The 13,775-nt window shown below is 46.0% G+C and overlaps 1 protein-coding gene across 1 annotated transcript; it reads right to left on the bottom strand.

The window, feature by feature from the left end:
* Positions 1-2,674: 2,674 nt before the first annotated feature.
* Positions 2,675-11,184, bottom strand: LOC139278154 (probable G-protein coupled receptor 139). Its single transcript, XM_070896810.1, has 2 exons — positions 11,160-11,184; positions 2,675-3,585 (listed from the first exon to the last, which is right to left on the bottom strand). Exons 1-2 carry the CDS (start codon positions 11,182-11,184, stop codon positions 2,675-2,677), a joined length of 936 nt encoding a protein of 311 aa, XP_070752911.1.
* Positions 11,185-13,775: the final 2,591 nt, after the last annotated feature.

The raw sequence follows: 13,775 nt of genomic DNA, 5'->3' as shown, positions 1-13,775 counted from the left end.
AACATAACTTGGAGCAACTCCAGAATGGTGACATACCAGATTGGATCCCGAACAGCATACTTAACAATTGGACTCTAGATAAAAAAATGATTAACACGTGCGAGGTACGAAGGAATAGTCACGCATGGGTGCCAAGATTCAGATGTATTACCGGGCGGGTAAATATGATCGGATTTGTGTTGTCCATACCACAGTATGATGTAACAAAGGGTGACCCCTTATACCAGACCGATAATATCGATGAAGTAAGAAACCAAACTCGCTTGCGTTACCAGACTGGTGATTAAAATTAACAATAGTACCAAAGGCATTGACATAACCGACTGCTATAAAAATAACCAAGTGGTTTTATGTCGTGGTACGCCATGAATGACGAATGATGATTGTGGATTCCACCAGATAAACAGATGAGTGCTGAGTATCACTCCTCTTGAACACAATCTTGAGACCATCGCTGCCCCGCAAGGAAACGGAGAGTGGTGTGTGAGCACCGGGGCAGCCAACCTGACGATTAAGGCCAGGGGAGGTGTCACCTCCTGTGTCCTCATAGACATAAATGGATATCACATACATCCCGAGACAACGGAAATCATCCATGGAACAGTCACGGATACCTTCCGAGTGGGATACATAGAGGTGAAATGGGAACCGCAAGGCAAACAGATACCTGAATTAAATGAGGAACAATTACATTTGGTGCAGAGACGACAGTATATTTGGCTGATGGAAGAAATAGACAACCTACAGAGAGACACTAACGCAATGCTGGCTGATCAGCCCTGGTATTCAAAGCTGTGGGACATTGGACTTAACATTCAAATTCACCTATGGATAAGAATAATATCACATGTACTTATAGTAATACAGGGCCTGGTTCTGATAGTCATGATGGGATTAACATGTGCACGAACTAAACAGGCCAAATGACACGGTGGAGCACATGCTATGATTAAGGCCATAAGGGATGAAAATTTAAGAGTCCTACAGGAAGGATTTACCTTATATAACTCTGCAGGAAAGGTCTCAGGAGATTCGGAAGCTTGGGAGATGGCCACCCAGGTGATCGGACCGATCTGAAACTTGCCTACAGGGAGATAGTTATCGGGAAATATGGCCAGCTGGGAATATAGCCAAGGGCCAAAAGGGGGGAAATGTAAAAGAAAAATTTGGCATTAGGGGTACCAGCGGGACAAGGGTTAAAGTGCTGGTTCCTGCACCGACCCATAAGGAGGAAAAAGGTCTCTCTTCGGCCTTGTACCAAGGCTCCAGAAGTTATTGATTCAATAATATTCCGACAGGATACGATGTGAGAACCTAAACAGACATTGTAAAGACCTTGTGAAGAGGCTCGAGGCAGACTCACCGGCATCAAGGAGAATCAACAAATTCTGACCTAATGAAGTCATTCTAGTCACGGCCTAAGGTGATCACGAGGGTTGTGGCCTGTCAATCCAAAGTAGCATTGATAAGGTAATCCAATTAGAGAAGTAGTACTGATAAGATAGTTTAATTAGAGATTGAGGGAGGTCTTGCCCGGGAACGGAGGGGTTTTTGAAATGTATAAAAGTTGTATGATTTTGCTGTTCGGAGAGCATCTCCACTCACAGGCGGCTGTGATGAGAGGTGTTCCCGGACATTCATAATTAAAGATCATTGTACATTGCCATCCATCTCTGTCTGTTAACTTCGAGAACTGCTACGCAGGTTGGGGCGAGCATCGACCCCCTATATCAGGGGGCCCTCTCAGGGAGGAGAAGGCTTCCTGTTTTCCCCTTACACACTCATCCAGGCAAGTGGAGATTATTCCATTGCACTCCTGACTTGTGCCTTGTAAATGGTGGAAAGGCTTTGGAGAGTCAGGAATTGAGACAGTCACCGCAGAATTACCTGCTCTTGTTGCCACGATATTTATGTGGCTGGTCCAGTTAAGTTTCTGGGCAATGGTGACGTGCAGAAGGAAGATGGTGGGGGAATCAGCAGCGGCAATGTTATTTAATACGGGGAGGTGGTTAGCCATTCGCTTGTTGGAGATGGTCATTGCCAAGCACTTGTGTGGTGCGAATGTTACTTGCCATTTAGCAGCCCTTGCCTGAATGTCATCCAGGTCTTGTTACATGCTGTCATGGACTACTTCATGTTCTGAGAATCTGTTAATGGAACTGGACACTGTGACATGAGCAGCGAACATCCCCACTTCTGAAATTATGATGGAGGGAAGGTCATTGATTTAGCAGCTAATAATTTAAACTGGGTCGCCCGTCTGTGTCAGTCGGGTCCACGTTGACAGACACGCCTGGGGCAAAGGTATGTGGGAGCGGGATAATGGCGGGGTCCCAACCTGTTCACAAACACAACAACTTTCCCACACGACTTGCTGCCAATCGCGCCGCAACTATCTGGGAAAATGTTGGCTATAGTCTTTGTTTAATTTCATAGTCATTACTTTGTTAATGAAGAGTCAAGCTGGGAATGCTGCTCACCAATTCTTCACAACCGTGTCAGTCAGCGTTAACTGAACTCCATCAAAGTTATTATTGGATTAGCTTTAATATGGCACATGATTATAATTGTTTCAGTATGTTTTGCGATCCCAGAAACAAGCCGGGACGGGATTAATAGGATGGAATGTGAAACAAAATAAGTTTAAGTTCAGGAAAGTGGTCAGCTCTCACTGTTAGGTAACTAACTGGACAATCAGAACAAAGGGGTAAGTGAACACATTCTTCAACTCCTCTCTGACTTTGCTCTGAGTCACAACATAAATGCAAGTGTTGCTGCAGGAACTGAGGAGTTGTAGCATTGGCCCAATGTATGCAATGACGAATGGAAGGCGATCTTTGACGAATGGAAGGCGGTCAAAAATGTGATTTAATGTAACTCGTTCGTGGATGGTGTACACAGCTTGTGTCATCCACAGCAGTATGAAGCTTGCAGATATACTGAAGAGCAGGATGATAGACTTCCTGCGATTCTCCATCTCTGCATCCTTGTGATTCTCCCGATCACCGTTCCCCCGCAGTCTCCTGCGGGCTCGACTCGCCAATAAAATATATCTGACAGTCAGGCCATTGAGGAGCAGAATCAGAACGAACGGGAGCAGTGGGGTTGTCACACGATGTAAGAAGTCAAATGCTTTCCACAGGGGTGAGCTATAGTAGCTGAACTTCACCATGCAGAACAATGGTATGAAAAATAAATACGCAACTTCATATCGAAAATACCAAGGGATGTTCTTCAAAGAGCTCAGCACACATATTGTTGCAATTACTACCAACGCAGTTCTCCAAGTGCAATATTTAGTTTTCAGCTTCTGGCAACAAATGGCCACAAATCGATCAAAGGTGAAAGCGACTGTGAACCAGACAGAACAATCTGTGGTTGCATGAGTGAGGCAGTCAATGAGACCGCAGAGGGTAAGGTTTTTAGTGAATGGGTCCGTGGAATAAAGGGGGATAATCTGCTTCAGTATCACGTCAGTGAGAATAACACTTAGATCAGCTGATGCCATCGCCACCAGGTAACAGGTGATACATCCGGATAGACCACACCTTCCTCGGGACAAGATCAGGATCACCAGCAGGTTAACTGTGAGAAATCACAACAAAAATATCAGATAATACTTAACTGGCAACACAGATTGGTCATGATTTTGAGTGGAATTTCTCGTGTTCATACTGCATTCAGCAAATAGAAATTGATCCTCAGACCTGGAGAGTGCTATTAAATTGAGACTGATCAATGGAACTGGACTATGTATTCGAGTGGAGGGTGATCTCTGGACATGAACAGTGCTACCAATTGGAGATTGATACCAGACTGGGGTAGTGCTGTCAAATGGTGAAAGATCTATCGACTTGGGCAGTGCTACCAAATATAAACGAATCAAGGAAACTGGACAGAGCTAACAAATGGAATTTGATCTCCTGAGCTCGACATTCTGATCAATTGAAGACTGATCGATAGACAGGGACAGTGCCAACAAATGGAGACAAATCCAAGTACTTGAGCAGTGATAGCTAGTAGAGAACGATCTATAGACTGGTAAGTGATAACAATTAGTGAATGACCGACAGACCTGGTTAGTATAACCATTTCAAGAAGGACCTATAGACCTTTTTTGAGTTAACAACTGTAGAATGTGCGACGAATCTGGTTAGTGTTAACAATTGGAGAATAAGCTATAAACCTGGTTCGTGTTAACAATTGGAGAATGATCTATGCACTTGGCTAATGTTAACTATTGTATTATAATCCTTCCACCGGGTTAATGTTAACAATTGGAAATTGATGTATAGACATGATTAGTATTAACAATTGGAGAAAGATCTATGGACCTGGCTGGTGCTAACGATTGGAGAATGATCTATGGTCCTGGTTAGTTCTCACAATTGGAGAAAGATCTATACACCTGGTTAGTGCTACGAATTGGAGAATAAACGAAGGACCTGGTTAGTGTTAACAATTGGAGTAGTATCGATAGATGTGGTTATGTTAACGATTGGAGATTGATCTATAAACTTGGTTGTGGTTAACAATTACAGAATGATCTAAAGACCTGGTTAGTGTTAGCAACTGGAGAATTATCCAGAGATTTGGTTATTGCTAACAATTGGAAACTGATCTATGGATCTACTTAGTGCTAAATTTGGAGAATGGAGCTCACACGTGGTTAGTGATAACAATTGGAGAATGATCCATGGACCAGGATGGTGCTACCTATTAGAGAATGATCGATTAGACATGGTTTGTGCGAACAATTGGAGAAAGAGCTATCGACTAGTTAGTTGCAACAACTGGAGAATGATCAATAGACCTGGTTATTGTTAACAATTGGAGAATGATCTATCGAATTGCTTTGTTCTAACGTTTGTGTGGACATAAAATGGAAGCCCACAGATTGCCAACATGGGCTAAGATTTGTAAGAAACAAAATAAAAGCTCCCAGAGCTGCTGCATGGGTTTTCTCTATTGGAAAGCCATTTAAACCATTCAGAGATGGCTGAGTCAGACCAGACAGCCACATGTGTGAGGAGAGCCAATAAGAAGCTGTCCTGGATCACAAATCCAATCAGGACACATTCTGAGGACGATGGCCTTGAGGAATATAAAAAATGCAAGCCAGGAAGTTTTCTCTCTCTTCTCTCCCTGCTGGACACATGGCAAAATTCTAAAGGGGCAAAGTGTGTTAAAAAGACAAGGCTGAAGGCTCTGTGCCTCAATGCGAGGAATATTCATAATAAGGTGGACGAATTAACTGCACAGGCAGCAATTAATGAATATGAAATAATTGGCATCATGGAGATATGGCTCCAGGTTGACCAAGGCTTGGAACTCAACATCCAGGGGTATTCAACATTCAGGAATGATAGACAGAAAGGAAAAGGAGGTGGGGTAGCATTGCTGGTTAAAGAGGAAATTAAAGCAATAGTAAGGAAGGACATTAGCTTGGATCATGTGGAATCTGTATGGGTGGAGCTGCAGAATACCAAAGGGCACCAACCGCTAGTGGGAGTTGTCTGCAGACCACCAAACAGTAGTAGTGAGGTTGGGGACAGCTTCCAACAAGAAATGAGGGATGCATGCAATAAAGGTACAGCAGTTATCATGGGCAACTTTAATCCTGATTGGGCTAACCAAACTGGTAGCAATTCGGTGGAGGAGGATTTCCTGGAAAGTATTAGGGATGGATTTCTAGACCAATATGTCGATGAACCAACTAGAGGGCTGGCCATCCTACACTGGGTGATGTGTAATGAGAAAGGACAAATTAGCAATCTTGTTGTGCGAGGCCCCTTGAGGAAGAGTGACCATAATATGGTAGAATTCTTTATTAAGATGGAGAGTGACACAGTTAATTCAGAGACTAAGGGCCCAAGTTTCCACACGATAAAAGACGGGTGCCCCTCTGAGCTGGGCGCCCGTTTTTCACGCCTAAAACAGCGCCGGAAAAAAACTCGCAATTCTGGAGCATTCTGCAGCTCCTTGTCTGCCTGGCCCCAGGGGGGCGGAGCCTACACTCGCGCCGATTTTGTAAGTGGGAGGGGGCGGGTACTATTTAAATTAGTTTTTTTCCTGCTGGCAACGCTGCGCGTGCACGTTGCAGCGTTCGCGCACGCGCAGTGTGAAGGAAACATTGGCACTCGGCCATTTTTGTAGTTCTTTGTAGCTGTTTAATTTTTGAAAATTTTTTGATAAAAGCACATTGCCATCAGCACATCAGCACTTACAGCCTTCTCACTGTCTCCTTCCCCCGCCCCCCGCGGGAAGAACGGGTGCCTCCTCCCCCCCCGCGGGAAGAACGGGCGCCTCCTCCCCACCCGCGGGAAGAACGGGCGCCTCCTCCCCCCCCGCGGGAAGAACGGGCGCCTCCTCCCCCCCCGCGGGAAGAACGGGCGCCTCCTCCCCCCCCGCGGGAAGAACGGGCGCCTCCTCCCCCCCCGCGGGAAGAACGGGCACCTCCTCCCCCCCCGCGGGAAGAACGGGCGCCTCCTCCCCCCCCGCGGGAAGAACGGGCGCCTCCTCCCCCCCCGCGGGAAGAACGGGCGCCTCCTCCCCCCCCGCGGGAAGAACGGGCGCCTCCTCCCCCCCCGCGGGAAGAACGGGCGCCTCCTCCCCCCCCCGCGGGAAGAACCGGCGCCTCCTCCACCCCCGCGGGAAGAACGGGCGCCTCCTCCCCCCCCGCGGGAAGAACGGGCGCCTCCTCCCCCCCCGCGGGAAGAACGGGCGCCTCCTCCCCCCCCTGCAGGAAGAATGGTGCCTCCTCCCCCCCCGCGGGAAGAACGGGCGCCTCCTCCCCCCCCACGGGAAGAACGGGCACCTCCTCCCCCCCCTGCAGGAAGAATGGCGCCTCCTCCCCCCGTCCCCCCGCGGGAAGAACGGGCGCCTCCTCCCCCCCCGCGGGAAGAACGGGCGCCTCCTCCCCCCCCGCGGGAAGAACGGGCGCCTCCTCCCCCCCCCGCGGGAAGAACGGGCGCCTCCTCCCCCCCCGCGGGAAGAACGGGCGCCTCCTCCCCCCACCCCCCGCGGGAAGAACGGGCGCCTCAGGCTGACTGCAGCATTCTCCGTGCCTGAAGCACTTTCACACAGGTAGGAAGATGGTTTATTTAATCTTTTCTTTGCTTATAAATGTTTATTCAGGTTGGATTTATTTGTATAATATTTGTAGAAGTATAAATAACGATTTATTGTAGAATTTAATGACTTCCCTTCCCCCCCCTCCCCCCGCACCTCGTTCTGGACGCCTAATTTGTAACCTGCACCTGATTTTTTAATGTGTAGAACAGGTTTTTTCAGTTCTACAAAAATCTTCACTTGCTCCATTCTAAGTTAGTTTGGAGTACGTTTTCACTGTGGAAACTTTGAAATCAGGCGTCAGTGGCCGGACACGCCCCCTTTTGAAGAAAAAATTCTGTTCCAAAGTAGAACTGTTCTACCTGACTAGAACTGCAGAAAAAAAAATGTGGAGAATTGCGATTTCTAAGATAGTCCGTTCTCCACCAGTTGCTCCTAAAAATCAGGCGCAAATCATGTGGAAACTTGGGCCCTATGATCCTGAACTTAAGGAAAGGTAACTTAGCTCGTATAGACTGGCGAATGATACTTAAAGGGTTGCTGGCGGATAGGCAGTGGCAAACATTTAAAGATCACTTGGATGAACTTCAACAATTGTACATCTCTTTTTGGGGCAAAAAGTAAAACGGGGATAACAAGGGAAATTAAGGATAGTGTTAAATCCAAGGAAGAGGCATATATATTAGCCAGAAAAAGGAGCAAACCTGAGGACTGGGAGAAATTTAAAATACAGCAGAGGTGGACAAATGGTTTAATTAGGAGGGGGAAAATAGATTATGAAGGGAAGCTTGCTGGGAACATAAAAACTGACTGCAAAAGCTTCTATAGATACGTGAAGAGAAAAAGATTAGTGAAGACAAACGTAGGTCCCTTGCAGTCAGATTCAGGTGAATTTATAATGGGGAACAAAGAAATGGCAGGCCAGTTGAACAAATACTTTGGTTCTGTCTTCATGAAGGAAGACACAAATAACTTTCCGGAAATACTAGGGGACCGAGGGTCGAGTGAGAAGGAGAAACTGAAGGAAATCATTATTAGGCGGGAAATTGTGTTAGTGAAATTGCTGGTATTGAAGGCCGATAAATCTCCGGGGCCTGATAGTCTGCATCCCAGAGTATTTAAGGAAGTGGCTCTAGAAATAGTGGATGCATTCGTGATCATTTTCCAACAGTCTATCGATTCTGGATCAGGTCATATGGACTGCAGAGTAGCTAATGTAACACCACTTTTTTAAAAAGAAGGGAGCGACAAAACGGGTAATTATAGACTGCTTAGCCTGACAAGAGTAGTGGGGAAAATGTTGGAATCAATTATTAAAGATGAAATAGCAGCGCATTTGCAAAGTAGTGACAGGATCGGTCCAAGTCAGCATCGATTCATGAAAGGGAAATCATGCTTGACAAATCTGCTAGAATTGTTTGAGGAGAGTGGACAAGGGAGAACCAGAGGATGTGGAGTATTTGTAATTTCAAAAGGCTTTTGACAAGGCCCCTCCTACAAGAGATTGGTGTGCAAAATTAAAGCACATGGTATTTGGGGAAATGTACTGACGTGGATAGAGAACTGAATGGCAGACAGGAAGTAGAGAGTCGGGATAAATCAGTCCTTTTCAGAATGGCAGGCAGTGACTAGTAGAGTACCACAGGCTCACTGCTGGGACCCCAGCTATTTCAATATACATTAATGATTTATATGAACGAATTGATTGTAATATCTTCAAATTTGCAGATGACACTAAGCTGGGTGGTGGAGTGAGCTAAGAAGCTGCAGGGTGACTTGGACAGGTTAGGTGGGTGGGCAAATGCATGGCAGATGCAGTATAATGTGGATAAATGTGAGGTTATCCACTTTGGGGGAAAAAACACAAAGGCAGATTATCTGAATGGTGGCAGATTAGGAAAAGGGGAGGTGCAACGAGACCAGGGTGTCATGGTACATCAGTCGTTGAAAGTTGGCATGTAGGTACAGCAGTCGGTGATGGCGGTTTTCACAGGTTTACCACTCTCTGGGTGAAAAAGTTTCTCCTCCCGCCATCCAGTTTTGTGTCATCTGAAAACTTGAAGATATCACACTCAATTCCATCCTTTAAATCATTAATATATATTGTAACGAGCTGGGGTCCTAGCACTGAGCCCTGCGGCACTCCACTAGTCACTGCATGCCATTCTGAAAAGGACCCGTTTATCTCGACTTTCTGCTTCCTGTCTGCCAACCAGTTCTTTATCCACGTCAGTACATTACCCCCAATACAATGTGCTTTGATTTTGCACACCAATCACTTGTGTGGGACCTTGTCAAAAGCCTTTTGAAAGTCCAAATACATCACATCCACTGGTTCTCCCTTGTCCACTCTACTAGTTACATCCTCAAAAAATTCAAGAAGATTTGTCAAGCATGATTTCCCTTTCATAAATCCATGCTGACTTGGACCAATCCTGACATTGCTTTCCAAATGTGCTGCTATTTCATCCTTAATGATTGATTCCAACATTTTCCCCACTACTGATGTCAGGCTAACCGGTCAATAATTACCCGTTTTCTCTCTCCCACCTTTTTTCAAAAGTGGTGTTACCTCAGCAACCCTCCAGTCCATTGGAACTGATCCAATGTCGATACACTGTTGGAAAATGATCACCAATGCAGTCACTATTTCTAGTGCCACTTCCATAAGTACTCTGGGGTGTAGACGATCAGGCCCTGGGGATTTGTCGGCCTTCAATCCCATCAATTTCCCCAACACAATTTCCCACCTAATAAGGATATCCTTCAGTTCCTCCTTCTCACTAGACCCTCGGTCCTCTAGTACATCCGGAAGGTTACTTGTGTCGAACTTCGAGACGACAGAACCAAAGTATTTGTTCAATTGGTCTGCCATTTCTTTGTTCCCCATTATAAATTCACCCGAATCTGACTGCAAGGGACCTACATTTGTCTTCACCAATCTTTTTCTCTTCACATATCTATGGAAGCTTTTGCAGTCAGTTTTTATGTTCCCGGCAAGCTTCCTCTAGTAGTCTATTTTCCCCCTCTCAATTAAAATCTTTGTCCTCCTCTGCTGAATTCTAAATTTCTCCCAGTCCTCAGGTTTGCTGCTTTTTCTGGCTAATTTATATGCCTCTTCCTTGGATATAATACTATCCTTAATTTCATTTGTTAGCCACGGTTGAGCCACCTTCTCCGTTTTATTTTTACTCCAGGGATATACGATTGTTGAAGTTCATCCATATGATCTTTAAAGGTTTGCCATTGTCTATCCTTTAAGCATCATTTGCCAATCTAATCTAGCCAATTCGCACCTCATATCGTCAAAGTTACCTTTCCTTAAGCTCAGGACCCTAGTTTCTGAATTAACTTTGTCACTCTCCACCTTAATCAAGAATTCTACCATATTATGGTCAATCTTCCCCAAGGGGCCTCGCACAGCATAATTGCTAATTCGTCCCTTCTCATTACACATCACCCAGTCTAGGATGGCCAGCTCACTTGTTGGTTCCTTGTAATATTAGTCTAGAAAACCATCCAGCAAAAGGAAGAAGGCCTCCAACTGATGAAGCAGTTAAAAGAGGGAGAAATACAGCAGGTAAGACAAGAAATTGGCCACTTAAACCACAGTATTATGCAATTAGAAAGTGGAGCCGAACAGGGAACTTCACTGCAACAGCAACAAGCCTTTCAAACCTAAATGGCAGCGCAGCCGTTGTTGAAGCAAATGAAAACAAATTAGAGTTAAAAAAATAGCAATTAGAAACTTTGAGGCTCCAGCAAGAGATAGAAGATGCGAGAGGTGCATTAAGAGAAGACATTAAGAAGGCACATAGGGAAGAAGATCTCACCCAATGCCAACTAGAAATAACAAGGCTAAAAAGTAAGTTAGGGGACCAGCAGGCCCTGGTATCCGCACTAACACGGGGAGCCATAACAGAGAGAGCAAAGGGGAAAAGGGGAAGAGAAAGGAAGTGAGTATAATCCCAAGGAGGGTGGTGTGGAATGGAATACCTTGGAGACACAAGAGCCATTCGTAGCCATAATAACCACTTCTTCACAACGTAATGCGCATGGCCACATCACCAGTAACCATATCGACTCACGGCCCATATCTGGCACTGACGCCATGGCGTGTATCCACGAGTTGGGGCCCATTAATGATGGGGATGACCCATTGGAAGTTAATAGGAGGTGGGCAAATTTCAGGAGTAGTCACCCCGAGTTGAAAGAGAGAGACTTAACACGAATCCTCTCCTTGGCCTGTTCCACTTCCCTAAAAGATAATCTGCCAGAAGCAGTCCTCCAGGTTGGCACAGCGGCCGATGTACTCATGACCGAGATCCTAAACCATTTAGGGATCCGAAACTTGAACTTAGTGGCTCTGCTTAATCAGACCAAGCAGCGCACAGAAGTGACTCCGAGAGCCTTCAGTAATCGCCTGTATGATATCTATCAACGTATCCAGAACCAGGCACTCGCAAATGCTACAGTAGGAAAGAATCAGGAACAATTTTAATCAATGTTCCTGTCCCAACTCCACCTTTTAGTTAAAACCACCCTGGGAATAGCCATGAGGCCCACCAATCAGTGGACAGCTATAGAGACCAACGCTCCAATAGCCTGGGAGATGGTAAAAGACCAGTTAAAGGGGAAGTCACCACCAACTGCAAATAAACCACTGTGAATGGTGGAGGAATCTCCAAACTACCCCTTTGAGGGACATAAGAACATAAGAACATAAGAATTAGGAACAAGAGTAGACCATCTAGCCCCTCGAGCCTGCTCCGCCATTCAATAAGATCATGGCTGATCTGGCCATGGACTCAGCTCCACTTACCCGCCCTCTCCCCGTAACCCTTAATTCCCTTTATTGGTTAAAAATCTATCTATCTGTAAGCAAACTGTGCCGTAACTCGGATTCGAACCGAGGTTGCTGTGGCCACAACGCAGAGTACTAACTTTACAATCACGGCACCCCACATCAGCTCCTAAAACCTACTGCACCTGGCATTTATTCCCAGGCCGTCTCCCATTCAAGTACAAACCATGCCTGATTCTGTGTAGCTTCCTAAATCAGATGAGATCGGGTGTTTTCCGACTAGTGTGGCATAGACAGTGCTTTAATTGTAAGAAGGTAGGCCACCTAGCAAAAGATTGCAGCAGACCCAGACCTGAACCGACCCATGATGCAACACATAGATACCTCCCGCGGGATGAATCCAAGCCCTCTGGAACAGATCAAAGATTGGATAAATTGATAACCCTTGTACAAACCCAAATTGCCACGGGGAGGATGCAAAATTATTTACCGGTGCACGTAATCGACAATGCACACGCATTAGAGAGACCCATTCCAGGATCGACCCTGTGACAGGGTTCGGCCCCCAAAGATTGGTCGGAAGTGGGGTTCCGACGTGATGGTAGAGGGAGACCAGTAGTCCTTGCTATCTTAAAAGGGGGCAGGCAGCAGATAATGCTTATCGATACTGGCTCAAACTTTACCGTCATCCACACCACATACCCTGAACGCCATGCGGCGACGGGCAAGGGATATATTACCCTTAAACGGTTTAACGGTGATACAACCACCGCTTATACAGGGAAGGCCACTGAACTTCAGTTGGAAGGCCTCACCTGTAAAGTCCCAGCACCTATGCTGATGACCACTCCCGACGGAAGGGGTACTTGAGAGACTGACGACTGACTATTGAATACAAAAAGTTAAATTCTGTAACACCAGCCTGCTCACGGATAGTAAGAGAAACTCCTACCATATTATCTCAAAATCCTGCTGGTTCCAAGTACTTCTCGACCCTCAACATTGCCAATGGATTATGGAGTGTCTCTGTTAAAGTGGAAGACCAGTACAAATTTGCATTCACATTTGAGGACCAGAGTTATACCTGGACATGTTTGCCTCAGGGGTTCCACAATGCTCCCACGATATTTCACAGAAGAATGGCTGCAATTTTAAAAGACTTTTCCTGCCCTGCCTGCTTACTGCAGTACGCAGATGACCCACTGCTGGCAACTGACAGCATGGAGGAGAATCTGTCCCTTTTGCACGAACTTTCTAGGAGGTCCTGCTGCAACTGTATTAGGTATTGGTAAGGCCGCACCTGGAGTACTGCGTGCAGTTTTGGTCACCTTACTTAAGGAAGGATATACTGGCTTTGGAGGGGGTACAGAGACAATTCACTAAGCTGATTCCGGAGATGAGGGGGTTACCTTATGATGATAGATTGAGTAGACTGGGTCTTTACTTGTTGGGGTTCAGAAGGATGAGGGGTGATCTTATAGAAACATTTAAAATAATGAAAGGGATAGACAAGATAGAGGCGGAGAGGTTGATTGCACTGGTCGGGGAGATTAGAACTAGGGGGCACAGCCTCAAAATACGGGGGAGCCAATTTAAAACCGAGTTGAGAAGGAATTTCTTCTCCCAGAGGGTTGTGAATCTGTGGAATTCTCTGCCTAAGGAAGCAGTTGAGGCTAGCTCATTGAATGTATTCAAGTCACAGATAGATAGATTTTTAACCAAGAAGGGAATTAAGGGTTACAGGGAGCAGGCGGGTAAGTGGAGCTGAGTCCATGGCCAGATCAGCCATCATCTTATTGAATGGCGGAGCAGGCTCGAGGGGCTAGATGGCTTACTCCTGTTCCTAATTCTTATGTTCTTATGTTCTGATGAGTCCATTTCTCCAGAGGGATCATCCCCC

The sequence above is a fragment of the Pristiophorus japonicus genome, chromosome 13 (genome assembly GCF_044704955.1).
Source record: "Pristiophorus japonicus isolate sPriJap1 chromosome 13, sPriJap1.hap1, whole genome shotgun sequence".
In the NCBI taxonomy this organism is placed as follows: Eukaryota; Metazoa; Chordata; class Chondrichthyes; family Pristiophoridae; genus Pristiophorus; species Pristiophorus japonicus.
This window is presented reverse-complemented; position numbering and strand designations above follow the sequence as displayed.